Below are 27,985 nucleotides of genomic sequence, written 5' to 3'. Positions count from 1 at the left end.
GAGGCCGCCCTGCCAGGCTGGAGGGTGGTTGTGCGTCGGGCAGCGGCCGCAGAGGCGGGGCCGAGGGTGGCGCGGGGCGCGCGTTTTTCCCGGGTGCCCGGGTAGCTGCGGCCGCAGCGGCGGCGGCGGGTATGGCAGAGGCTCGGTCCCAGCCCTCGGCGGGGCCACAGCTCAACGCGCTACCGGACCACTCGCCGTTGCTGCAGCCGGGCCTGGCGGCGCTGCGGCGCCGGGCTCGGGAAGCCGGCGTCCCGCTCGCGCCGCTGCCCCTCACCGACTCCTTCCTGCTGCGGTTCCTGCGCGCCCGGGATTTCGATCTGGACCTGGCCTGGCGGGTAAGCGTGCGTGCCCCGGGCGCTCTGCAGTGCTCACCTCACCCGCCTGTTCCCCCGCCCCACGACCCTGGATATCTGACCCCTGCCGAAGCCCAAGGTGCAGGCAGGACCCTGGCAGGTAACGCGTCCCTAACCACCTGGCGTGGGCGCTGGGGCTGTAGATGTTCCGAGAATCCGGAGCTGGTCCTCCAGTTTCTCTGGGTCATGGAAACGACAAACCTAAAAAGTGTTGGAGTCATGGGATAATGGCTCATTTGATCTCAAGCATGGGGAACTCCTGCGCTAGATGAGTCTCCTGAACCTACAAAGTTTGGGGGACATGCCTTCCTATCCCTGTAGGAAAGCCTGTGGTACAAAACAAAGTAACAGCTTAGAAGTTGGAAGCTCAGACTTATCACACGTGACCGGATTAACTAGGTGTAGCAGGGAAAGTGAAATTGCTGGTAAAACTGAAGTTCTGAAGCCGTATAGTAGCAACATAGTATTATTACTAGTAACACTTAAGTGTCAAGACAGTAAAGCAACCCAGTATACTTCGAGTCTGGGTTGTAGTCGGGCAGTTCTTTCGTGTTTCCTGCATGTTGCAGCTCACTGAAAGAAGAGGTGATGGAAAGATAGGAATCAGAAAGAGGGATGCGACCTTGAGTTCTATCACTTTAGGTTCAGCGTCCTTATCTGTTAGATAATGATAGAAATGCCTGTCTCATTGATTGTTTGTGAAGATTGAATATTAACCAGTTTAACAGAACAAGCTGTGCCCAGCACAGTGCCTGGCACACAGTAAGCATTCAGCAGTTGGACCAGATCTAGCCCTTTCTCTAAGTGGCTTGTTCAGTGTCACACAGCTGCCTAGCAGGAAAGATATTATAGTACAAAATTCCAGTGTGTCTCAGTATGAGGTTTTTGAGGGTTTCTCTTGTTTGTTTTAGAGTGAAAGCAAGTTTATTAAGAAGCTAAAGAAACAAAAGAATGGCTACTCCATAGAGACAGAGTAGCCTGAGGTTTTTTTAACAAGTAAAATTATGGTAAAAATAATCTAGGTAACACAAAATCCTAAAACGTGAAAAGTAAGTTTCTAACAGTAGCTTTCTAAAGGAAAAAAACTCCCTATCTCAAACCTTAGTTTGTCAGTCACATACCCAGAGGCTGGTTAGTGTTACTCATTTATCTTTTTAGACAGCCTGAGCTTGCACAAGCATGTTTGTGTGTGATTTCTATTTTGCCTTTCTTGCCTGTCTTTGAACTAGGAGCCCCCCATATCAACTGGTATACATACATCTTACTCTTTATTGGGCTGCTGTTATTCTACTGGATGGATATATCAGACTATATTTAAATTTATCTAACCTGTTATTGGACTTAGGGCTTATTGCTGTTCAGTCCTTCATTCAACAATTATTTTTTGGACTCTACAATTTGCCTATTAGTACACAAGATGCAGTCAATAAGGCGTCTGTGGTTTCTTCCGTCACTGACTGGGCATTCTTCATGTCCTCATACTTTGTGCATAAATAGGAATATAAATTTACAGGATAAATTCAACCAGTGAAATTGCTGGATGAAATTAGATGTGTATTTTTCAGTGTTGAGTAATATAACAAACTGTCTTCCAGAGTTTTCAGTGCCTTCCAAAGTTCGCAGTAGCTCAGGCCTGCAATCCCAGCACTTTGGGAGGCTAAGAATGGTGGATCAGTTGAGCTCAGGAGATCACGAACAGCCTGTGCAACATGGTGAAACCTCATCTCTACAAAAAATAACAAAAATTAGCCAGGTGTGGTGGCACGTGCATGTAATCCCAGCTACTTGGGAGGCTGAAGTGGGAGAATCACTTGAGCCCAGGAGGTGGAGGTTGCAGAGAGCCGAGATTGTGCTACTGCACCACAGCCTGGACAACAGAGTGAGGCCCTGTCTCAAAAAAAAAAAAAAAAAAAAAGAAAAAAAAGTTCTATCACTCATCAGTCTGATATTACATGATTTTGCCTTTTCCTCCATAACCCACACTGTATTATCAAACACGATTTGTGTATAAACCTGCTAGAAGAGATATACTTTTTCATTGTTATTATAATATGCATTTATTTAATTATAAGTGTGATTAATGATCTTTTATATACATGTAAAATTTCAAAATTTCTTTCCAGTTAACTGAAAATGGCCTGTTTTTGCTTTTGTTCTTTTTTTTTTTATTATACTTTAAGTTTTAGGGTACATGTGCACAACGTGCAGGTTTGATACATAGATATACATATGCTATGTTGGTTTGCTGCACCCATCAACTCATCATTTACATTAGGTATTTCTCCTAATGCTATCCCTCCCCCAGCTCATCACCCTCCGACAGGCCCCAGTGTGTGATGTTCCCCACCATGTGTCCAAGTGTTCTCATTGTTCAGTTCCCACCTATGAGTGACAACATGCAGTGTTTGGTTTTCTGTCTTTGTGATAGTTGCTGAGAATGATGGTTTCCAGCTTCATCCATGTCCCTGCAAAGGACATGAACTCATCCTTTTTTATGGCTGCATAGTATTCCATAGTGTATATGTGCCACATTTTCTTAATCCAGTCTATGATTGATGGACATTCAGGTTGGTTCCAAGTCTTTGCTATTGTGAATACTGCCGCAATAAACATACATGTGCATGTGTCTTTATAGTAGCATGATTTATAATCCTTTGGGTATATACCCAGTAATGGGATTGCTGGGTCAAATGGTATTTCTAGTTCTAGATCCTTGGGGAATCACTACACTGTCTTCCACAGTGGTTGAACTAATTTATACTCCCACTAACAGTGTAAAAGCGTTCCTATTTCTCCACATCCTCTCAAGCACCTGTCATTTCCTGACTTTTCAATGATCACCATTCTAACTGGCATGAGATGGTATCTCATTGTGGGTTTGATTTGCATTTCTCTGATGACCAGTGATGATGAGCATTTTTTCATGTATCCGTTGGCTGCATAAATGTCTTCTTTTGAGAAGTGTCTGTTCATATCCTTCACCCACTTTTTGATGGGGTTGTTTTTCTTGTAAATTTGTTTAAGTTCCTTGCAGATTCTGGATATTAGCCCTTTGTCAGATGGGTAGATTGCAAAAATTTCCTCCCATTCTGTAGGTTGCCTCTTCATTCTGATGCTAGTTTCTTTTGCCGTGCAGAAGCTCATTAGTTTAATTAGATCCCGTTTGTCAATTTTGGCTTTTGTTGCCATTGCTTTTGGTGTTTTAGTCATGAAGTCCTTGCCCATGCCTATGTCCTGAATGGTATTGCCTAGGTTTTCTTCTAGGGTTTCTATGGTTTTAGGTCTAACATTTAATTCTTTAATCCATCTTGAATTAATTTTTGTATAAGACGTAAGGAAGGGATCCAGTTTCAGCTTTCTACATATGGCTAGCCAGTTTTCCCAGCACCATTTATTAAATAGGGAATCCTTTCCCCATTTCTTGTTTTTGTCAGATTTGTCAAAGATAAGATGGTTGTAGATGTGTGGTGTTATTTCTGAGGCCTCTGTTCTGTTCCATTGGTCTATATATCTCTTTTGGTACCAGTACCATGCTGTTTTGGTTACTGTAGCCTTGTAGCATAGTTTGAAGTCAGGTAGCATGATGTCTCTAGCTTTGTTCTTTTTGCTTAGGATTGTCTTGGCAATGTGGGCTCTTTTTTGGTTCAATATGAACTTTAAAGTAGTTTTTTTTTTTCCAGTTCTGTGAAGAAAGTCATTGGTAGCTTGATGGGGATCGCATTGAATCTATAAATTACCTAGGGCAGTATGGCCATTTTCATGATATTGATTCTTTCTATCCATGAGCATGGAATGTTCTTCCATTTGTTTGTGTCCTCTTTTATTTTGTTGAGCAGTGGTTTGTAGTTCTCCTTGAAGAGGTCCTTCACATCTCTTGTAAGTTGGATTCCTAGGTATTTCATTCTCTTTGTAGCAATTGTGAATGGGAGTTCACTCATGATTTGGTTCTCTGTTTGTCTGTTATTGGTGTATAGGAATGCTTGTAATTTTTGCACATTGATTTTGTATCCTGAGACTTTGCTGAAGTTGCTTATCAGCTTAAGGAGATTTTGGGTTGAGACGATGGGGTTTTCTAAATATACAGTCATGTCTTCTGCAAACAGGGACAATTTGACTTCCCATTTCCTAATTGAATACCCTTTATTTCTTTCTCTTGCCTGATTGCCCTGGCCAGGACTTCCAACACTATGTTGAATGGGAATGGTGAGAGAGGGCATCCTTGTCTTGTGCTGGTTTTCAAAGGGAATGCTTCCAGTTTTGGCCCATTCAGTATGATATTGACTGTGGGTCTGTCATAAATACCTCTTATTATTTTGAGATACGTTCCATCAATACCTAGATTTTTGACAGTCTTTAGCATGAAGGGCTGTTGAATTTTGTCAAAGGCCTTTTCTGCATCTATTGAGATAATCATGTGGTTTTTGTCTTTGGTTCTGTTTATCTGATGGATTACATTTATTGATTTGTGTATGTTGAACCAGGCTTGCATTCCAGGGATGAAGCCAACTCGATTGTGGTGGATAAGCTTTTTGATGTGCTGCTGGATTCTGTTTGCCAGTATTTTATTGAGAATTTTTGCATTGATGTTCATCAGGGATATTGGTCTAAAATTCTCTTTTTTTGTTGTGTCTCTGCCAGGCTTTGGTATCAGGATGATGCTGGCCTCATAAAATGAGTTTGTGAGGATCTCCTCTTTTTCTGTTGATTGGAATAGTTTCAGAAGGAATGGTACCAGCTCCTCTTTGTACCTCTGGTAGAATTTGTCTGTTAATCGGTCTGTTTTTTTTGGTTGGTAGGCTATTAATTATTGCCTCAATTTCAGAGCCTGTTATTGGTCTATTCAGAGATTCAACTTCTTCCTGGTTTAGTCTTGGCAGGGTGTATGTGTCCAGGAATTTATCCATTTCTTCTAGATTTTCCAGTTTGTTTGCATAGAGGTATTTATAGTATTCTCTGATGGCAGTTTGTATTTCTGTGGGATCGGTGGTGATATACCCTTTATCATTTTTTATTGTGTCTATTTAATTATTTGATCCTTCTCTCTTTTCTTCTTTATTAGTCTTTTTTTTTTTTTTTTGAGACAGAGTCTCGCTCCGTCGCCCAGGCTGGAGTGCAGTGGCCCAATTTGGCTCACTGCAAGCTCTGCCTCCCGGGTTCACGCCATTCTCCCGCCTCAGCCTCCCCAGTAGCTGGGACTATAGACGCCTGCCACCACGCCTGGCTAATTTTTCTGTATTTTTAGTAGAGACGGGGTTTCACCGTGTTAGCCAGGATGGTCTCGATCTCCCGATGTCGTGATCCGCCCACCTCAGCCTCCCAAAGTGCTGGGATTACAGGCGTGAGCCACCGTGCCTGGCCTTCTTTATTAGTCTTGCTAGCGGTCTATCAATTTTGTTGATCGTTTCAAAAAACCAGCTCCTAGATTCATTGATTTTTCGAAGGAGTTTTTGTATCTCTATCTCTTTCAGTTCTGCTGTGATCTTAGTTATTTCTTATCTTCTGCTAGCTTTTGAATTTGTTTGCTCTTGCTTCTCTATTTCTTTTAATTGTGATGTTAGGGTGTCGATTTGAGATCCTTCCTGCTTTCTCTTGTGGGCATTTTGTGCTATAAATTTCCCTGTACACACTGCTTTAAATGTGTCCCAGAGATTCTGGTACGTTGTGTGTTTGTTCTCATTGGTTTCAAAGAACATCTTTATTTCTGCCTTCATTTCATTATTTACCCAGTAGTCATTCAGGAGCAGGTGGTTCAGTTTCCATGTAGTTGTGCGGTTTTGAGTGAGTTTCTTAATCCTGAGTTCTAATTTGATTGCACTGTGGTCTGAGAGACAGTTTGTTGTGATTTCTTTTCTTTTACATTTGCTAAGGAGTGCTTTACTTCCAATTATGTGGTCAATTTTAGAATAAGTGCGATGTGGTGCTGAGAAGAATGTATATTCTGTTGAGTTGGGGTGGAGAGCGCTGTAGATGTCTATTAGGTCTGCTTGGTGCAGAGCTGAGTTCAATTACTGGATATCCTTGTTAACCTTCTGTCTCATTGATCTGTCTAATATTGACAGTGGGGTGTTAAAGTCTCCCGTTATTATTGTGTGGGAGTTTAAGTCTCTTTGTAGGTCTCTAAGGACTTGCTTTAAGAATCTGGGTGCTCTTGTATTGGGTGCTTATATATTTAGGATAGTTAGCTCTTCTTGTTGAATTGATCTCTTTACCATTATATAATGGCCTTCTTTGTCTCTTTTGATCTTTGTTGGTTTAAAGTCTGTTTTATCAGAGACTAGGATTGCAACCCCTGCTTTTTTTTTGCTTTCCATTTTCTTTGTAGATCTTCCTCCATTCCTTTATTTTGAGCCTATATGTGTCTCTGCATGTGAGATGTGCTATAGACATCTGATGGGTCTTGACTCTTTATTCAATTTGCCAGTCTGTATCTTTTAATTGGGACAATTAGCCCATTTACATTTAAGGTTAATATTGTTATGTGTGAATTTGATCCAGTCATTATGAAGTTAGCTGGTTATTTTGCCCATTAATTGATGCAGTTTCTTCATAGCATTGATGGTCTTTACAATTTGTCATGTTTTGCAGTGGCTGGTACCAGTTGTACCTTTCCATGTTTAATGCTTCTTTCAGGAGCTCTTGTAAGGCAGGCCTGGTGGTGACAAAATCTCTCAGCTTGTCTGTAAAGAATTTTATTTCTCCTTCACTTATGAAGCTTAGTTTGGCTGGATATGAAATTCTGGGTTGAAAATTCTTTTCTTTAAGAATGTTGAATATTGGCCCCCTACTCTCTTCTGGTTTGTAGGGTTTCTACTGAGAGATCTGCTGTTAGTCTGATGGGCTTCCCTTTGTGGGTAACCCGACTTTTCTCTCTGGCTGCCCTTAACGTTTCTTCCTTCATTTCAACCTTGGTGAATCTGGCAATTATGTGTCTTGGGGTTGCTCTTCTCGAGGATTATCTTTGTGGTGTTCTCTGTATTTCCTGAATTTGATTGTTGGCCTGCCTTGCTAGGTTGGGGAAGTTCTCCTGGATAATATCCTGAAGAGTGTTTTCCAACTGGTTCTACTCTCCCCATCACTTTCAGGTACACCTATCAAAAGTAGATTTGGTCTTTTCACATAGGCCCATATTTCTTGGAGGCTTTGTTCGTTTCTTTTTACTCTTTTCTCTCTAACCTTGTCTTCTTGCTTTATTTCATTAATTTGATCTTTAATCACTGATACCCTTCCTTCCACTTGATGGAATCAGCTATTGAAGCTTGTGCATGCATCACGAAGTTCTTGTGCCATGCTTTTCTGTTCCATCAGGTCAATTAAGGTCTTCTGTACACTCTTTATTCTAGTTAGCTGTTCGTTTAACCTTTTTTCAAGGATTTTAGCTTCCTTGTGTTGGGTTTGAACATGCTGCTTTAGCTCAGACAAGTTTGTTATTACTGACCTTGTGAAGCCTACTTCTGTCAACTCGTCAAAGTCATTCTCTGTCCAGCTTTGTTCTATTGCTGGCGAGGAGCTGTGATCCTTTGGAGGAGAAGAGGCGATCTGGTTTTTAGAATTTTCAGCTATTCTGCTCTGGTTTCTCCCCATCTTTGTGGTTTTATCTACCTTTCGTCTTTGATGTTCATGACCTACACATGGGGTTTTGGTGTGGATGTTCTTTTTGTTGATGTTGGTGCTATTCCTGTCTGTTAGTTTTCCTTCTAACAGTCAGGTCTCTCAGCTGCAGGTCTGTTGGAGTTTGCTGGAGGTCCACTCCAGACCCTATTTGCCTGGGTGTCACCAGCGGAGGCTGCAGAACAGCAAATATTGCAGAACAGCAAATATTGCTGCCTGATCCTTCCTCTGGAAGCTTTGTCCCAGAGTGTCACCTGCCTATATGAGGTGTCTGTCGGCCCCTACTGGGAGATGTCTCCCAGTTAGGCTACATGGGGGTCAAGGACCCACTTGAGGAGGCAGTCTGTCCATTCTCAGAGCAGAAATGCTGTGCTGGGAGAACCACTGCACTCTTCAGAACTGTCAGACAGGGAGATTTAAGTCTGCAGAAGCTGTCTGCTGCCTTTTGTTCAGTTATGCCCTGCCCACAGAGGTGGAGTCTATAGAGGCTGTAGGCCTTGCTGAGCTGCGGTGGGCTCCACCCAGTTTGAGCTTTTGGCCCACTTTGTTTACCTACTCAAACCTCAGCAATGGCGGATGCCCCTCCCCCAGCCAGGCTGCGGCCTTGAAGTTAGATCTCAGACTGCCACGCTAGCAGTGAGCAAGGCTCCATGGGCGTTGGACCCGCTGAGCCATGTACGGGAGAGAATCTCCTTGTGTGCCAGTTGCTAAGACCTTGGGAAAAGTGCAGTATTTGGGTGGAAGTGTCCTGTTTTTCCCAGTACATCTGTCATGGCTTCCCTTGGCTAGGAAAGGGAAATCCCCCGACCCTTTGCACTTCCTGGGTGAGGTGATGCCCCGCCTTGCTTCAGCCCACCCTCCATGGGCTGCACCCACTGTCCAACCAGTCCCAGTGAGATGAACCAGGTACCTCAGTTGGAAACGCAGAAATCACCCATCTTGTGCATCGATCACACTGGGAGCTGCAGACTGGAGCTGTTCCTATTTGGCCATTTTGGAATGGATCCCATTTTTATGTTTTACTGATTTATAAAATATTTTTATGTATTTTAGGCCTTTTTATATATTTTAGGCCTTTGTCCTTGATTTTTATGTTACATTATTTATACTATTTTTTTCTGTGCAGAATTTTAAATTTTAATGTAATCAAATGACTGATTTTATTAGTCTTTGATTGCCTCTGGGTTTTATAATCTCTTCTCTTTTCCAAAATTTTTTCTAGTTATTTGTATCTTTTCTTTTTTATGTTGGAGTCTTTGATCTATTGAGCTTTGTTTTTATGTTAGGAGTAAAATAGGAATCCAACTTTATTTGTTTTCATTTTTTAGATGGCTATATAAGTATCCCAATATCATGAGTAATAAACTAATATGTACTTAGTAACTACTGAATATGAAAACACAATCTCAGGTCCTATGAAGAATGAAGCTTAAATGAGGCATTAAACATGTATATGTATAGAGATAACTAACAATAAAACATGTTTCATTTACTGATTTCATTTTAGCTGCTTTAAAAAAAGTAATGTTTAAATAGAAAAATAAAATTGACCGTCAGCTTCTGTGACACCATATATTTTTTTCTGTATTCCTTAAATAAGGAATTGTTTTCATTGCACCATGCCCTTGAGGAGTTGGCTAGCAGGACTGTGTCTAAATCCACCGGATAGAAATCAAGTTTCTGTCTGTGAACTCTTTGTCTTGCTTTTCTGCCAACTGGAAAGGAAAAGGAAAGGGTAAGAGAGCAAAACTTTTTTTCATTTTCCTCTGCAATAGCACTTAATTCAACTCTAACTTCTTCATCCATAATATAGAAGCCCTATAGTTTTTGTATAAAGAAAGCTTGATAAGTGCCTCAGTCACAATGAAATTTCTCATTATTCTAGTTTTTGTATTTGAAGTTATAATGAATTAATAAGGTTTTATTATATAATCCTAATAGCTAATGTGCTTATAGAATGCAACATACTTTGGTAAGTAGGGTTTTCATGGATTATCTTTTGTTATTTTCTCATTTTAGAAGAAACAGATGTAAAGAGTAAGTAACTTGTCTGAAATTATGTAGCCATTAAGTGTTGAAGCAGGGATTTGAACTTGGGTTGGGCTCAGGAGAGAGCCTGTGCTCTCAAATACACTGCACTTGCCTCTTATATTTAAAACAACAAACATATAAAACTGCTAACCATTCACTTCTCTGCCTGTTCTACATAGTATCATGAATTCCTTTTATCAAGTGATAGCCCAGTTCCTTATACTTTTGTTCCATGTGATAAGCTTTTTATGCTATAATTATCTTTATGGTTTTCCCAAAGCTTTCCAAATTCCATAGATTCTCCCTGCTAATTTCTGTCTAAATGCAGCTTCTTTTATAAAATTTTTCATATCATGTGTCCATTTCAGTTTCTACTCTGCTCCTGATAGTTATTGCCTTGAACAAATGTATAATTTCTCAGAGCTTTACTTTCCTTTTTTTTTTTTTTGAGACGGAGTCTGGCTCTGTCGCCCAGGCTGGAGTGCAGTGGCGCAATCTCGGCTCACTGCAACCTTCACCTCCCAGGTTCAAGCGATTCTCCTGCCTCAGCCTCTTGAGCACGCACCACCACACCCAACTAATTTTTGTATTTTTAGAGATGGGGTTTCACCATATTGGCCAGGATGGTCTTGATCTCTTGACCTCATAATCCATCCATTTTGGCCTCCCAAAGTGCTGGGATTACAGGCGTGAGCCACTGCGCCTGGCCGGAGCTTTACTTTTCTTATTCTTATAATGCCACAACAGTAGCTACTTCTCAGGGTGATGGTGAGGAGGAATTCAAAAGATGGCATTAGACCCTGTAAAAGTGCTCCAAATATGGTGGTTCTTATTTTGTTTCAAAGCACATGAAACATATAAGAAGAAACCTACTCTATTACAAAACATAGTTAACCCATAACATTTTAAATGTTTATTTACTTCTAATGTTTGCAAAACAGACACCTTCCAATAATGAATATTTATTTTTAGCCACTTCTTTGTTGTTGTTGTGGACATAGGGTGGTTTTTTTGAGAATTGCTCAGTAGCAGTTTATTTACATAATTTATTTATGACAACTATACTGTGAATTTATCTATCAGTGGATAAGTAAAGACCAAAGTTCCAGGTTTAGATCTTTCAGTTTGCAAAAATTGTGCGAGATAGTGATTTGTGCCTCTTTACAGAAGTCAGTTTTTCAAGTGTGTGGTTCCAGTTGGTTTACTCATGACTTAATTTATTCTTTCATTCAACACGTGTTGTTATCTCCTGGATGTGCAGCACTCTGCAGAGATGAATAAGCTGAGCCCCCTGCCACTATTAAACCTAAATGATCCCTTCTAATGAAGCCACCACTTTTATCATTCCGCAGGAAAAAAAAAAACATTATTTCTATATGGTTACTAATATGCGGCTTCCAGCATTTTACTTGAATTGGAATGAAAAAGACTTTTTATGTCTGAGGAAACTATCAGAAAAGTAAAAACCATTGTAAAATACTATTAACAGTTATTCTGGTACCCCCTAAGACTGGAGGAGGAAGAGAAATGCACCGTATAGAGTAGAATGAAGATATTAGGATCTACAATGTGCCTGTTGTTCTCACGCTTTTGGAAACTGCTATTTAGGTCACCAATTATTTCTTTGTTGGCAAATTGACTTTTTTCTTTCTTACTCCTCTCTTGCATTTAACTCTTAGCAACATTCTCTCTTTTTTCAAAGTTAAGAAAAGTTTGTTAAATACAGAAATGAAATAGAGGGAGACAGAGAGAGAAAGAGAGGGAGATAAATCAGAGATGGGGGTGAGGGGGAGCAGAGCAACACAGATGGCACTGTCCTCCCTCTCGTGTACCAGTGCTGGTTCTCTTCAGGTCCACTCAGTTTCTGTCTTCCTCCAGCCATTCCCAGCCATTAATATTTTCCAAGGCTCAGCATTTCCCTCTCTAGTTTTTGTCATTTGTAGTTTCTCCTCCAGATCATTGCGATTTTTGTGGTTATAGTTACCTTGTTTATTCCAATTACTCTCAAATATAAAATCTGTCATTTTCTCTGCACTGCAGTCTCACATTAATAAGTCTCTTTAAACTCAAAACAAATATATTGTAACTTGTGAAAAATTGAGAGTGCCAAAAATCATGAAGAAGAAAATTAAAATATAAATATAATAATTTTTAAATACATAATTTGCTTTAGTATTTTCCACAATATGCTGGTAGTGTTTGTATTGTTTGCGTATGTGATTAGCCATTTCCGGTGGTTCTTTTGGAAAGAAAGAAAATGTGATTTCTTCAAACCATATTTTGACAAGATACAGTATCCACGTATACTGTTCCTGGGCTCTTCTAACTCATTTGATTGATTACTATACTTCCTTATTTCAAAAAATACTAAAGGTGGTGTTTCAGTTTTCTATTGCTGAGCAACAAGTCACTCCAAGAATTAGTGGCTTAAAACACAATGATTTATTTGTTTTTGATATCACCAGTTTGGGAAGGGCTCAGTGGGAGCGGTTCATCTCTGTTCCACACAGCATTAGATGGGAACTTGGCTGAGGTCACACTATCCAGGATGGCCTCTCAACCTCCATGCCTCTCTCCACATGAATTGCTATCATTCAATAATCTCACATAGTGTCTGGATCCCAAATAGTACATTCGAAGGTACCAGGCTTCTTAAAGCTTGGCCCACACAGTATCACTTCTGCCAATTGATATTAGATTAAAGCAAGGTGGAAGGCCAGCCTAGATTCAAGGGGAGTGAAGCAAATAGATGCCACCTCTTAATGGGAAGAATGGTGCACGGGTATCAGGAGGGGAGGAATTGGTGGCTGTCTTTGGAGGATATCTACCATGTGTGGTGGATGAAAATTGCTCAGCTCTGAATTTGTGATTAACCCCTGTCACCTCAGATCCTTGATAAAGGGAACTTTCAGTTTTCACAGCTAAAAAGATACCCCAGATTAAACTCTTGACATAATGGTTGGCAAAGTTTATACACAGTGCCAAAGCTTTTCTTCCATTTTTATAAAATCGTTACCATATATGCCATTTGTAGACAATTTTAATTTTATTTTTCAGTTACTAAAAAACTATTATAAGTGGAGAGCAGAATGTCCAGAAATAAGTGCAGATCTACACCCTAGAAGTATTATTGGCCTCCTAAAGGCTGGCTACCATGGAGTCCTGAGATCCAGGGATCCCACTGGCAGCAAAGTTCTTATTTACAGAATCGGTAAGTCATACACAACTCTTTTTTTTCCTCCTCTCCTCCAGTTCAGTTGTGTTCCCTCCCCTCTCCTCTTCCCTCTTTCTTCCATTTCTTCCTTGAATACCATATAGAAAGCTTCATTGCATTCATCTTTAGGAATTTGGGCTTTAATTTAAAATTTTAGGTTTTAACTTAGGTTTAATTTAGGTCTTAATGTCCCCCAAATATAATAACACTTTGGCAGTTGTGAGAAAATTAACAGATACAAGTGAAAATCCTAGTTCTATTCTTTCACGCAGTCAACTGTACAAGATAAGAAGAAAGGAAAATAGTGAAGATAAATAGTATGAGAATATTTTTAAAAATCATAGAAAAGTGTTTCAAAAATGCTTAGTAGGAATTGCAAATAAGAATTCTGAACTATTGGCTGGGTATGGTGGCACACACCTGTAATCCCAGCTGAGGTCAGGAGTTCGAGACCAACCTGGCCAACATGGTGAAACCCTGCCTCTACTAAAAGTACGAAAATTAGCTGGGTGTGGTGGTGCATGCCTGTAATCCCAGCTACTCGGGAGGCCGAGGCAGGAGGATTGCATGAACCTGGGAGGCAGAGGTTGCAGTGAGTCAAGATTGCGCCATTGCACTCCAGCCTGGGCAAAAGAACAAGAGTCCGTCTCAAAAAAACAAACAAACAAACAAAAAACAACCAGAATTCTGGGCTATAATGTAAACTCCATGAGATTGTGGATTTCATCTGTTCTGTTTGCTGGTGTATCCCAAGCACTGAAAACATGGTCTGGTACTTGGTAGGTAGTCACTAAATATTTGTGGAATGAGTGAGTGAATGACTAGTTCGAAAATGCCCCAGGCCAAGGAGGCATTTTTTGCCCAAGAGGCTCATTCTCTTGGGTGGAGGAGGGTGCAAAGGAAAGGCAACTCCTTTGGGAGCTGTTGCAGACACGGTATTCCATTAACTCCTGTTTATTCTCATTGCATCCCCTTTTTTTCTATTAGGTGTTGCTGGTGTTTCTTGTAGGTTGGTGTCTTAGTGTATTCAGGCCACTATAACAAAATGCCATAGACTGGGTGACTTATAAAAACAGAATTTTATTTCTCACAGTTCTGGAGGCTGGGAAATCCAAGATCAAGGCACTGGCAGATTTGGTGTTTGGTGAGGGCCTGCTACCTGGTTCCTAGGTGACATCTCTCACTTTAACCTCACATGTTGGAAGGGAAAAGGCATCTCTCTTGGGACTCATAAGGGCACTAATCCCATTCATGAGGGTTCCATCCTCATGACCTCATCATCTTGCAAATGGCCCACCTCTTACTACCATCACTTTGGGAGTTAGAATTTCAGCATATGACTGTTGAGGGGACGCAAACATTCAGACCATAGCAGTTGGTGACCTATAACTTCTGTCCTCCCTCAGATCTGCATGTGATTAAAAATGGCAGGCACAGGAGAAGGACTCACACTATTCCCAGAATTTCTCATGGCCCAGTTGAAGGACAAAGATAAACCAACATGTCATGACCAGAATTTTTGAATTATAATTTTACAGAAACATCTGTATCTTTAAAGATTTAAAATATTTAAATATTTGCATTTCTTGCCTGCTTATAGATAAAATACCTGCCTGTAACTCAACTGCTTGCCATACTGCAAGAAGTTACTATATTTAATTTTTGAAAGGATATTGGAAGATCTAGTAAAATGATTTGGGGCTGTTTTTTTTTTCATTTTTTTTTTGCCTTAGCTTAAGTGTCAAATAAAATTGAGTTAATCATGAAATCCCATCTATAAAACAGACATCATGGTATTTCTGTTCTTTCATTGCTGCACCAGTGTCAGAGAAAATTGAATGAGCTCATAGCAATGAAGTTCCTTGAGCTTCTTAGGGGTAGTCTTGCCAGATCTAACAAAGTACCTATGTTATATTTAGGAAATAAACCTATATGTTATAAAAATAAAGGATGCCCACTTACCTTTGAATTTCAGATAAACAACAAATAGTTTTTTTTTAAGTATGTATGGAGCATCCTTATGTTAAAAATTATATACTGGTTATCTGATATTCAACTTTAATTGAGTGTTGTATATTTTTACCTGGCAACTCTACTCAGGGGTCCAAGAAACATAAAACTGAAACCTGCAGCTAATTATTTTTGTAAATGTCTTGGCTCTGCATTGCTTGGCTAGATTTTATTGTTTCTAGTTTGTTCATAATTCATAAACTGACTGAGGCAGGTGAAGAAGTAAAAGTGACACCTTGATAGTGAGAAAGCAGATGTGCAGTTTTGATCATAAATACCTTAACACTCAACCAGTAGGGGTATTTTTCTGGGCCTCGTGTAGCACATTAATTTAGAAGTATATTGTTTAACTCAAGAGATTTGAAAATCAAGAAAACATGTAATTTAGTGATGGTCAGAACTGGAAGGTATGTTGCAAATCTCCTGTATGTTCTGTTATTCTAGGATGAAAGGGAGAAACTCAGAAAGTTTTATGAGTAAAATGAAAACTTTTCTAAATTTAATTGAATTAATGGGAGGAGCTAAAGAAGGAAATCTGTGGTGGAAATTTTCGGTAGAACTTTAGCATAACCACCTCCTCTAGATACCATCTCTGTGCAGTACAAGCAATGAGAAAATGCACACGGCCCTTTCCTCCATGTGAGCTGGGCAACCCAAGGTGAAGCTAAGTTTTGACCTTTATCAGGCAGCATGCTGGAGGATATAATTTTATGTCTTTTGAGATCCCATAGTATACTACAGCAGCAAAAGTAAAATTTAACATTGAGTGTGAAGTTTTGACTGTGGTTTAGTTCTTGTGAATACAGGTTCTGGAGCATGTGACCTGGATTGGAATCTCAGCTCTGCTACATTCTAGCTGTGTGAAACACTATGTAGCTGTAACTGCATTTTCTCATCTGTAAAATGGGCACATTGAAAAGCTGTCACATAGGGTTGCTGTAAGCATTAAATCAATCTAACAGTCTGTCTATCTAAAATATAACAAGAGCATTACCTGGTACATAAAAGCACTCAGTACATGTTAAGTAGATACTGGAGAAGGAATTCAAAATATAAGGTATATTTTTCTTTTGCCTCAATGGAGCTTAAATTCTAGCCGGCACTGTACCATAGAACTTTCTATGATGATGAAACTGTTCTACAATAGCCACTATTCTCATGTGGCTATTGAGCACTTGAAATGTGACTACTGCATCTAAGAAACAGATTTTTTTTTTTTTTTCTAAGCTAGGGTCTTACTCTGCCATCTGGGCTAGAGTGCAGTGGCACAATCATAGCTCACTGCAGTCTTGAACTCCTGGGCTCAAGTGATCCTCCGGCTTCGGCTTTTGGAGTAGCTGGGACTAGTGGCATGTGCTACCACACCCAGCCAGTTTTTTTATTTTTATTTTTTAGAGATGCATTCTCACTATGTTGCCCAGGATGGTCTCACTCCTGGCCTCAAGCAATCCTCCCCCATCAGACCCACAAAGTGCTGGGATTCTAGGCATGAACCACTGCACCCAGTGAAACTAAATTTTTAATTTAAATTTGAATGGCCACACATGGCTAATGGCTACCATATTAGCCAGTGTAGGTCAAACAATTATGTTGGTTGGCTCAGAACTTAGGACATAAACTATTTTTTTGATTGGCAAACTTCATTTCTTCTGCTTTTTAAAAAAATCATTATAACATTCAGCCAATGTCTGAAGTTAGTATAGTATTTTTGATCTGGGTTATCCATGGGTTGATTATTCAAATTCTTATGAGAAATCTGAGGCTTGTTTTTTTGTTTTGTTTTGTTTTTTTGAGACAGAGTCTTGTTCTGTTGCCCAGGCTGGAGAGCAGTGGGCCATCTCGACTCACTGCAACCTCTGCCTCCTAAGTTCAAGCAATTCTCCTGCCTCAGCTTCCCAAGTAGCTGGGACTACAGGCGTGCGCCACTATGACCAGCTAATTTTTGTATTTTTAGTAGAGATGAAGTTTCACCATGTTGGCCAGGCTGGTCTTGAACTCCTGGCCTCAAGTGATCTGTCCACCTTGGCCTCCCAAAGTGCTGGGATCACAGGTGTGAGCCACCATGCCCGGCCAGAAATCTGAGGCTTTTAAAAAACACTAACACACCTCCTAAAGGATCCATTAATATGACACAAAATAAAAATTTTTAAAAAATAGCAATCCCATTGTGCCTTCTTAGGAATGTTTCTGTTTATTCTTTCTTTTTCTAGATCTTCAACCTTTCTCTTGCTACTACATGCTACCAGTTAACATTAACTCAGTTAAGGGCCAGCCACCAAAAACAAAACAAAAACTCCTCATTCGTTCCACAAAACTCTCCCTCCTTCATTACATCCATCTCCCCTCTCTTTGTTAGTGATGTCCACCATCCACATTTTCTCACAGTTCCTCCTCAGCCCACCCTAGTTTGATTTCACTCCCATCCCTGCTGAAATGAAGGTAACCAACCATTATTGACTTTCTTTTCACCACATCTAATGGACATGTTTAGTCCTATTTCACTTAACTTCTCAACACAGTGAATCACTTCCTCTTTCTTGAAAAATCCTCTTCCCTTGGCTTCTCTGATGCCATGTTCTCTTGGTGTTTTCCTCTGACATCACTGGCTGCTCCTCCTTAATCTCTTTTTTGGCATTTCCTCTTCTACTCATCCTTTAAACTCTGAATTTTTTGAGGACATTGGCCTCAACCTTTTCTTTTTATGCTACTTTATCTCTCTGCTTTGATAGAGAAAAACATAGCTCTGAGACAATCCCTGTTGTGGATCGTCATGTAGGCACAAACAGCCCCCAGATTTGTATCTTCACTCCCATCTTTTCCTTGAGGATCCAGACCCACACAACTAGCTCCTATTCCAGCTGCACCCAGTTGGATGTCTCACAGTCACCATTTTAACATGTCCATACTTATGATCTTTTCCACCCAAACAGGTCTCTTATCTCAATAAATGGTACTGCATGTGCACCGTGGAGTACTACACAGCCATAAAACGAATGACATTATGTCCTTTGCAGCAACATGGATGCAGCTGGAGGCCATTATCTTAAGTGAATTAAAACAGGAACAGAAAACCAAATACCACATGTTCTCACTTATAAGTAGGAGCTAAACATTGGGTATTTATGACATAAAGATGGGAACAGTAGACGCTGGAGACTACAAGAGAGGAGAGGGAGGGAGGGGAGCAAGGGTCGAAAAACTAACTATTGGGTACTGTGCTCACATACCTGGGTGACAAGATCATTTATACCTGAAACCTCAACATCATGCAGTATACCAAGGTAACAAACCTGTGCATGCACCCCCTGAATCTAAAATAAAAGTTGAAAATAAATAAATAAATGGTGCCACCATTCTATCCAGTTCCCTATGCCAGAACTTTTTTTTTTTTGAAAATTTACTATTGCTTAGTTATGATTTTTTTTCTTTTTCGTTCATCCTGTTAGGCACTTCAGTCTGAAGACTTACATGTTTTTTTTCGGCTTTGGAGAACTTTTCTCTGTTGCTATGATTCCTCTCTCCTCTGTTTTCTGTTACTGCCTTCTAGAACTTTTATTAGTTGGATGTTGAAACTCCTGGATCCAGCTGCATGTGTTTCTTACCTTTCTATTCAAACATGTCAACTCTTGGCTCTTTTGTGCCAAATTTGAGAGAATTCTTCAACTTGATCTTCCAAACCATTTTTCCTCGATTGGCTCTGTCTTTTCCAGCATTTATCTCATCAATGAATGTTTTTTAAAAAACTTATCTTTTTATTTCTAAGATCTCAATGGAGTCTTTTTAATAATAGCCTGTTCTTATAATAATAGCTTACAGTGTTCTCCCCGCCCCCTGCTGAAACTATTATGCTTCTTTAAAAAAATTCTTTAAATTTTTTTTTTTTGATGTCTGGGATTCTGCATTTCTTTTTTTTTTTTCATTTATTTATTTATTTATTATTATTATACTTTAGGTTTTAGGGTACATGCGTGCAATGTGCAGGTTAGTTACATATGTATGCATGTGCCATGCTAGTGCACTGCACCCACTAACTCGTCATCTAGCATTAGGTATATCTCCCAATGCTATCCCTCCCCCCTCCCCCCACCCCACAACAGTCCCCAGAGTGTGATGTTCCCCTTCCTGTGTCCATGTGTTCTCATTGTTCAATTCCCACCTATGAGTGAGAATATGTGGTGTTTGGTTTTTTGTTCTTGCGATAGTTTACTGAGAATGATGATTTCCAATTTCATCCATATCCCTACAAAGGACATGAACTCATCATTTTTTATGGCTGCATAGTATTCCATGGTGTATATGTGCACATTTTCTTAATCCACATGAACAGACATTTCTCAAAAGAAGACATTTATGCAGCCAAAAAACACATGAAAAAATGCTCACCATCACTGGCCATCAGAGAAATAAATTTTTTTTACAAACTGGTTCTTGCTATGTTGCTCTGATTGGACTTGAACTCCTGGGCTTCAGTGTCCCCCCCTCCCCCCACCTCAGCCACCCGAGTAGCTGGAAATACAGGCACCTACCACTGCACCTGCGCCTGGCTTCTATTATGTTTTTTAGTGTCTCCTGCTTTCTTACTTTCTCGAGTTGATGCCTTTGTCTATTGAGTTTGGTTTGCCTCTCTCTGTGTGTGTATGGATGTGTTTAATATTCTAATTTTTAAGGAATAGATGTCTTTTAAAAAAGATTATCTGCTTGCCCATCCATTACTGTCATTTCTGCATGGTGTGGCCTGTCCCAGGGGTGGTGGGAAGGGATGAGATAAGTGAAAAAGAATCTCAGTAACTCCTCTCTTAGCACAGGTACTCCCTGTTTCTCTTTGGTGTGAGCAGCTACCTAAGTGCTTCCGTGGCTCTTCTTTCCCAAGCCCTCACTTCCTGCTCTAGCCTACAGGGACATGACTCTGCTATGTGCTACCTACCACTGGAAGGCTGTCAGAGGATCAACTTGCCTGTCTGTTCCTCATGCATTTCTCTTAGCAACCTCTTTAGTTAGGGGCCCTAATTGCTCTTATAATCCAGGCCCTTGCTTTTCCATTTCCAACATCTCTGAGCTTGGAGCATACACAATTGCATTCCCATCTTTATGTGAGGTTGTGACTTCATCTTGCAGTCAAATTCAGCCTGTGTCCATTCCTTTTTCCCTCATACTCTTTAAAAGCCATTCTTTGCTAGAATTGGGGAGGAAGGGAGAAGCAGGCACATGTTCTTGGACCCCAGTTGGATTTATTAATCAATTCTTGATCTTTGTAGATGTTTTCATTTCAACGGATCTTTTAAGCCTAAAATGAATTAGTCTCCCTTTGGAAATCTTTCTGATTTTTTACACAATGCTAAGATATGATATGCTTTATTTTTTTAGCACACTGGGACCCCAAAGTTTTTACAGCTTATGACGTATTTCGAGTAAGTCTAATCACATCCGAGCTTATTGTACAGGAGGTAGAAACTCAGCGGAATGGAATCAAGGCTATCTTTGATCTGGAAGGTTGGCAGTTTTCTCATGCTTTTCAAATCACTCCATCCGTAGCCAAGAAGATTGCTGCTGTACTTACGGTAAATGTGTATTTTAACTGTCAGGCATAATACTTCCAAATTATAGTTTTAAATTTTGTTATATGTTAGACAAAGAGAAGCAAAAGTACATTTATTAGAAATTTAAATACAATTTTGGAAATGATGTGTAGAATTCAATAATGCTAAGAGGAAGTAAAATGTTATTAGTTTATAAAAGAAAAAATGTTGCAACAAACTGCAAAAATATGTTCAAATTAGTAACGAGAGGATTTATGCATCTTAATATGCGGTGACTTTATCTTTTTGTCATTAAATTTTTTTTCCTAAATTAAAAATTGATTAAAAAATATAACAATGGCACAATAAAATGTCACATAAGTCTTGGTAGGTGTATATTGATATCTTTTTTTTCCAAAAGGTTTTTAAAGTGGTCATCATCTTTGACTCAGTAATTCTATTTCTGGGAAACTAGCTAAGGAATAATCTTTAATATATTAAAGATTGCATATAATAATAATAGCTTACTATGTGCCAGGTATTTTGCTAAGTGTTTCAAATGCATTATCTTTTAATGTCCACACTGAGCCTATGACATATGACTATTGTATTTTCCCACTTTACAATTAATAAACTATATCCGAGAAGTGACATAGCGATGCCCAGGCACACACAGTTTGCCAGTAGTGAGGTGAGAATTCCAGCCCAGGTCACCTGAATGTAAAAGTTGTTCTTATAACCACCACTTCTCCTATACATAAAGACAGTTACTGCAGCATCAATTTCAGTAAAGAAATAAAATAAATAGTTTATTAGTCCAGAAAATAGAAACATGGTTACTTAAAAAATGGTACATTCATTTGATGGATTCTTGCAACAATAATAAAACATGATATTTGCAAAAGCTGTATTATATCAGTGGAACACAACGGGATGAAAATTATTTAGACAGCATATTAGCAATTATATTTAAAAGAAAATTATGCATAGAAGGGATTTGGAAGGACAATCCCCAAATTAATAATACATCTCTGAAAGCGATGCATGGAAAAAATAAAAGAACTTCACATAAAATAACCTTGGAATGAAAGGTCTCTGTATTAATAATACAACTTGTAGGTAGGAAAACCATCCTTTTCCTTCAACTCTTAACTTTTTAAACTTTCTAAATAAGCCTATATTACTTTGATGCTAAAGACATATACCAATGTCAAAGTTTAAAAGTGTGTGTTTATTGTGCTAGTCTTTCAATATTTGTGATTTTTTTTCTCAAAATAAACATTTTTGGGGAAAAAGTTAAATATAAATTTCCAAATGACTCATTGGTTCGTTAAAATACATCTATATGTGATGGGAAAGGAATTTTCTGGTGAAAGTGTGCAGATATTTCGTAAAATACTTTGCCAAATCTATAAAGAGAAACCTTTTTAGAGATCTTTACTTAATCTAGTGACAGTGAACTGTAAGCCAGGCTTTTGTGCTGATGGAATAAATAATTTTGAAGATAAAATCATACACTTTAGATATTTCCGTAAGTTTAGCAAGTGTTCAAAGAAGAAACTTGACATTCGGTATCAGATTGTAATACTTACGTTATTAAGATTTTTTTATTTTCAAAAGGATTCATTTCCATTGAAAGTTCGTGGCATCCATTTGATAAATGAACCAGTAATTTTCCATGCTGTTTTTTCCATGATCAAACCATTCCTGACTGAAAAAATTAAGGAACGGGTGAGTAAAACATATTCAAGTCTGTGTTCCTCTACACCAAACATTCCAACCCTTTTTAATTTAAGGATTGCTTTATCATCTTTCCTTGTACCTGCCCATCTATATCATTAGCCCAATATTTTGAATATTTATCTAACAAGCCAACTAAAAAAAAGTAAATTCAAATTTACTTTTAATTTATAAAAATCAAGTATATTGGTTGTAAGACTGTGGGGTAACTGGGCTTTTCATACACTGGTGGTTGGAATGCTTAACGGTATATTCCTATAGAGGGCAGTGTGGCAAAGACATCAAAATCACTGTCTTGAATTACCTATACGTAAACAAAATTACATATGCTAGAGGAGCCACAGCAGCAGAAGACTGAAAACCAGCAAGTGTTCACCATTAGGGCATTGGTTAAATAAACATCTACACAACAGAAAACAACGAGATTGCAGGAAGTTTTGTAAACTGAAATAAACAAAATGTGGAATAGTGTTTATGGCATGCTACCTTTTGTATACAAAGGGGAGAAATAAGAATATATTTCATAAATTTACATTAAAAGGATATACAAAAAATAATATAAGTGGATATCTATAGGGAACAAGAGAAGAGGTGTGAACTACAGTAGATGAGAATAGGTTTGGGAGCAAGATCTCTCACTGTGTATCTTTTATCTTGTTTTGATTTGTAACCATGTGAATTTATTATTAATGCAAATAAAAATAAATTTTTCTTAAACAGTGAAGCCTAATTAACAGTTTCAGTGTAACTGAGAACCACAATAACTGAGGTATATGACTTAATGTCATGCTAGTTAGAGCAAAGATACTGGATTTTTTTCTTCTTTACCTAGCCTATGGAGCCTTATCTCAGAAAAAGCATCTCATATCTCTTAGACTTTTTGAAAGGTTGAAAATAGAGTCTGCGTTCTCAAGAATGGCAACCATTCTAAATTAATCTGTAAAGAAGGATTTTTAGAGCATCTATTTAGACAAACATTGGCATCATCTAATGCCTTGAACACAAAACAATTTGTAAAGGCTTTAACAGTTTAAATCTAAAAAATTACTGAAATGTCAGCAGTGATAATATAAACTGTAATAGCACATTTGGAATTTTAGAAATGATGTTCTTTCATATTAAGAAAATATAACATCTTATACCTGGTCAGAAAGTTATGATCCTAGAGCTTCTTTAGAAGTTATCCAGTGGATACTTCTGTTTGTCTTCAAGAACCACCCTTAAATTGCCTGCTTTAGCAAAAATGGCCACTTTCAGCTGCTTTTCATTCTAGTATTTTTATACAAATCAATTTTGTTTGTTCGTTTTTTTCTCTCTTCAGTGTAACTTGATAATAGCTGGCTTCCCTCTGTTTAATTCTTAGAGATCTAAAAATAACTATTTCTATTTTGAGTAATATTTTAGATAAAAACAGAAACAAGAATAAACTGAACCTAAGAAATAGGAGAATATGGAGAAAAAAGAAGCAAAAGTAAAAAGTTGAGAAATTAGGAGAAGGATGTCAGTGAAAGTTAGTTGAGGGGAAACAGACTTGCCAAAATAGGGAGAAAAAAACTCTGATCCAGCCACTTTTTTCCTTTTCAACTTTTTGGCAATGCCCCATACATTTTCTTATTTTGCCCCTTCCTGAGGAGATAGAATTTTTTCTCAATTACCTGATAATATTTTACATATTTCAGAAAAAATTAAAGATTGGCTTTGTGAGTTTGCTAAGTGAGTATAGGAAACTCATTTCATCCATCAAACCTCATATCCCAGCACATAATAGGTGCTTATTAAATGATTGTTGAATACATAGAGGAACATTTTGCCCTAGAAAGTGAAAAAAGGTTATTTATTTATTTTAGCAGGTATGCTTTTGGTTCTAGTTTCTACGGCTTTCTCTTAACTTCAGGGCATTCTATGATCAATTTTTATAGTTTAAAATATTTGAAAAGTTAAGGTTCTCAACTATCATAATTGTTTTTTAATACTTTTTAAAAATTTTTGACTTTTTTATTCTTTTTATTCTTTTTTTTTTTTTTTTTAGACAGGGTCTCACTTTGTGCAGTGGCACGATCTTTGCTCACTGCAACCTCCACCTCCTGGGCTCAAGCAATCCTCCTGCCTCAGCCCACCAAGTATCTGGGACTACAGTCCTGCACCACCACGCCCAGCTAATTTTTGTATTTTTTTTTGTACCAGCCATATTGCCCAGGCTGGTGTTGAACTTCTGAGCTCAAGCAATCCACCTGCCTTGGCCTCTCAAAGTGTTGGGATTACAGGTGTGAGCCACTGCACCCGGCTGTCTCTTAACTTTATACTAACTAACAGTATCCATGGACTGTACCATATAAATTGTTTCTCATAGACTTAATTGTGTGCTCAGATATATGCTTCTACTTAATATGAATTAGTACCAGCTAGTACATTTTTATCGTGTATGGAATAGTCCCAAGGTATTAGTTTGGTAAGAATCACTTGCACATAAGGGAATAGAATTTATAAAATAACTTTATTTAATCTTTAAAAATTTACTTATGAAAGAGGAAAATAACTTTTTATAAATTTTATGCAGTTATAAGAATGCAAATCCAAGAAACAGTAAGATTATTAGATCCACAATAATACAACCTAAACATAAGTAAAATTATTAGATTCATAACCAGAGGAATAAAGGATGTGGTATCTATTTATACACTCCTATTTTAGAAGTTATTAGAATACCCTGTTTTATGAGGTTGATTTTCCACTGGAAATGCATCTAATGTGGATTCCTTCTAAAATGTTTTGGCTATTTCAGATTCATATGCATGGGAACAACTACAAACAAAGCTTGCTTCAGCATTTCCCAGACATTCTTCCTCTGGAATATGGTGGTGAAGAATTCTCCATGGAGGACATTTGTCAGGAATGGACAAATTTTATAATGAAGTCTGAAGATTATCTCAGCAGCATTTCTGAGAGCATTCAATGAGAAGTTATTTCATGTGAATGGCTTCCTAACTAAAAATACATGAGTGATATCCGACCTGGTTAAATGAATGAAAGAAAAGGAGCAAATCTTTTAAACTAATGCTTGTCTGAACTTTAAAAATGTAGAAATCTTCTGACATGAGCAACACAGGTGTTTGGAAAGATTTTTTACTTTTTAAATGCTTTTTTCTCTACTTTTGAAGTAATTAAATGTCAGTACATTTTAAGAGCATAAAAATTGGCGATTTTGTACTTGAAGAGAACCTGAAAGTTATTGCTAAAGTAGCTGCTCATGTGCATCTTTGTATGTTTCTAGAAAGTTGTATTTTAAACAAGTTCTCTGATTAAATTGGTTTAGAAAAAAATTTAGAAATATTCCACTTAAAAATATTAGCACAAGTCAGCTGATGATAAAAAAATTAACACTTATTTTAAGTGGATGTCAGATTAAATTATAATTCATTATAATTAAAATCTGAATAGAGTTTTATAGTTATTCCTGTGGGCCAGCAAGACCCGTCTCAGGGAAATTTTATTTTAGTATATTAACACGATAGAAACTTTTTTTTTTTTTTCAGACAAAGTCTTGCTCTGTTGCCCAGGCTGGAGTGCAGTGGTGCGATCTCAGCTCACTGCAACCTCTGCTAGGATTACATGTGCACACCACCACTCCTGGCTAAGTTTTGTATTTTATATAGAGATGAGGTTTCGCCACGTTGGCCAAGCTGGTCTCAAACTCCTGAATGCAAGTAATTTGCCTGCTTCGGCCTCCCAAAGTACTGGATTACAGTCGTGAGCCATCACGCCTGGCCATGATAGAAACTTTCAGCTGAGGAGTCTATATGCCATACTACTCTATGTGGCATCTTTAGGTCTCTGTGAAACCATGTTGACGTAATTGATTAACAAAAATAATTTAGAAAATACGTCAGGCACAGTTGATGGCTTCTCAATATCTGTTTTGCATTTTTAAACAAATCAAGAATGTAATTTTAATTTTGCTTATGGTTATTCTTATGACTACACAGAAAGGGATGGAATCATACTTACTTGTCTTTTACATGGACTGTTTTTAGTTAACAATAACATAACTACACAAAGGAAAGGAAATGTTTACATTTTAAAAAATTACTGTCAATTACATCTGGTATTTTTCAGATTATGCATAAAATAATATGAGTTTGACTATTGTATCAGAATATTTTAATCAAATCCTGCAATTTATATTAACTTAAAAAAACACCTGGTAAAGGCTGGGTGTGGCAGCTCACACCTGTAATCCCAGGACTTTGGGAGGACCAGGCAGGATGGATGATTGCTTGAGCGCAGGAGTTCTAGACCAGCCTAGGCAACACAGGGAGACCCTGTCTCTATTTCAAAAATAAATAAATAGGCCCCGGTGTGTGATGTTCGCCTTCCTGTGTCCATGTGTTCTCAAAAAATATTAAAACATAAAAATAAAAATAAAAATAAATAAATAACCGGTAAAGATGTACTGTTTCTACTGCAGTTTATAATATTTCATTTATTAAGAAAGATATCATCTCAGCTTTCATATTCAACATAGCTCTCAATTTATGACATAATTTTTATACTTAGTATTTTATAATTTCTTAATTTTGTTATAAACTTGAAAATGTAGAATATGGAGTCCAAAATCTGTTGAACATTTGTTCAGCTAGTTAGGTTTCAACATTAATCATATACATTAATAGTATCTTTATGTAAGGATATGTGAAGGGTGTTTTTCTTTATAAGAAAATTAGTTTAATCAGGTGAGCTGATACTTATGATTATACATATATCTATGATAAAATTGAAAGTAATTGTGGTTGTTCTTTAGAGAACGTGTTTTGATTTTGACTTAGTATTGGGAAGCTAACAACATTATAATTTTTATTAAAAAACTAGACCCTGCCTGTTTTCTAAAAAACACTTTAAAGTGTTTTAAAATAAAAGCATACTATTTAAAATTGTATAATTAAAAATAATAAAAGAACAAAATCACTTAAAAAGAATAAACAATGTCAATAACAAAAAACCTCTGGCTTACCCAACTTTTGTTTCTAGAAGATTTATATCACCAGTTCCACTTCATTTATTTTTGGTTATTTCAAACACTTTCTTATGACTTGGTGGAGGAGTCATTAGTTTAGTACCCAAATAAAGGATAACATTTTAAAATGTCCTTTAAATTAGATTTTTTGGTGATAGGTTCAATATTAAATAGAATTAAGATAAGTCAGTTAATCTAGGCATATTTTATGATGGAACTTTGAGATGTTTATAAATGAAGCAATTCACTGAAGAACATTAAAAGAAAATTGAAATGAATGGTCAAACTAATAAAGTGTCAAAGCAAATAATTATCTAATTGTCTATATTACTTTAGTGATTATACCAGAAGTGCCTTTTAAAAGGTTAACTGTATTATGTGCTCATTGTGTTACTCAACTGCACGTAATTTATTTGTTTTAATATTGGTTGAAAGAAAATAAACATCTTTCACATAAACCATAGTGTACAAATTATTTTTTAATTTTAAAATATAAACATGA

At 37.9% G+C, this 27,985-nt stretch overlaps 1 protein-coding gene across 3 annotated transcripts; it reads left to right on the top strand.

Moving 5' to 3' along the window:
- TTPA (alpha tocopherol transfer protein) lies at window positions 1-27,882 on the top strand. Of its 3 annotated transcripts, XM_054498780.2 has the most exons (5): window positions 1-335; window positions 13,050-13,203; window positions 20,581-20,774; window positions 22,353-22,463; window positions 25,255-27,882. In XM_054498780.2, the coding sequence occupies exons 1-5, from the start codon at window positions 132-134 to the stop codon at window positions 25,426-25,428; spliced, it is 837 nt and encodes a 278-aa protein (XP_054354755.1). In that variant the 5' UTR covers window positions 1-131; the 3' UTR covers window positions 25,429-27,882. The 3 variants fall into 3 exon arrangements, with proteins under 3 accessions (XP_054354755.1, XP_063524880.1, XP_054354756.1); XM_063668810.1 differs by lacking the exons at window positions 13,050-13,203; window positions 20,581-20,774 and having other exon boundaries at window positions 25,255-26,989; XM_054498781.2 differs by lacking the exons at window positions 20,581-20,774; window positions 22,353-22,463 and having other exon boundaries at window positions 25,255-25,419.
- The last annotated feature ends 103 nt before the right edge of the window (window positions 27,883-27,985 follow it).

This window comes from Pongo pygmaeus, chromosome 7, assembly GCF_028885625.2.
Source record: "Pongo pygmaeus isolate AG05252 chromosome 7, NHGRI_mPonPyg2-v2.0_pri, whole genome shotgun sequence".
Classification (NCBI taxonomy): Eukaryota; Metazoa; Chordata; class Mammalia; order Primates; family Hominidae; genus Pongo; species Pongo pygmaeus.
This window is presented reverse-complemented; position numbering and strand designations above follow the sequence as displayed.

What these genes read in the sequence shown, in the direction of transcription:
- TTPA (XM_054498780.2), top strand. Translation starts at nt 132, where the DNA reads ATGGCAGAGGCTCGGTCCCAGCCCTCGGCGGGGCCACAGCTCAACGCG. An exon ending in ATCTGGACCTGGCCTGGCGG is followed by an intron (nt 336 to 13,049) that starts GTAAGCGTGCGT and finishes TTTATTTTTCAG; the next exon opens with TTACTAAAAAACTATTATAA. An exon ending in CTGAAAAAATTAAGGAACGG is followed by an intron (nt 22,464 to 25,254) that starts GTGAGTAAAACA and finishes TGGCTATTTCAG; the next exon opens with ATTCATATGCATGGGAACAA.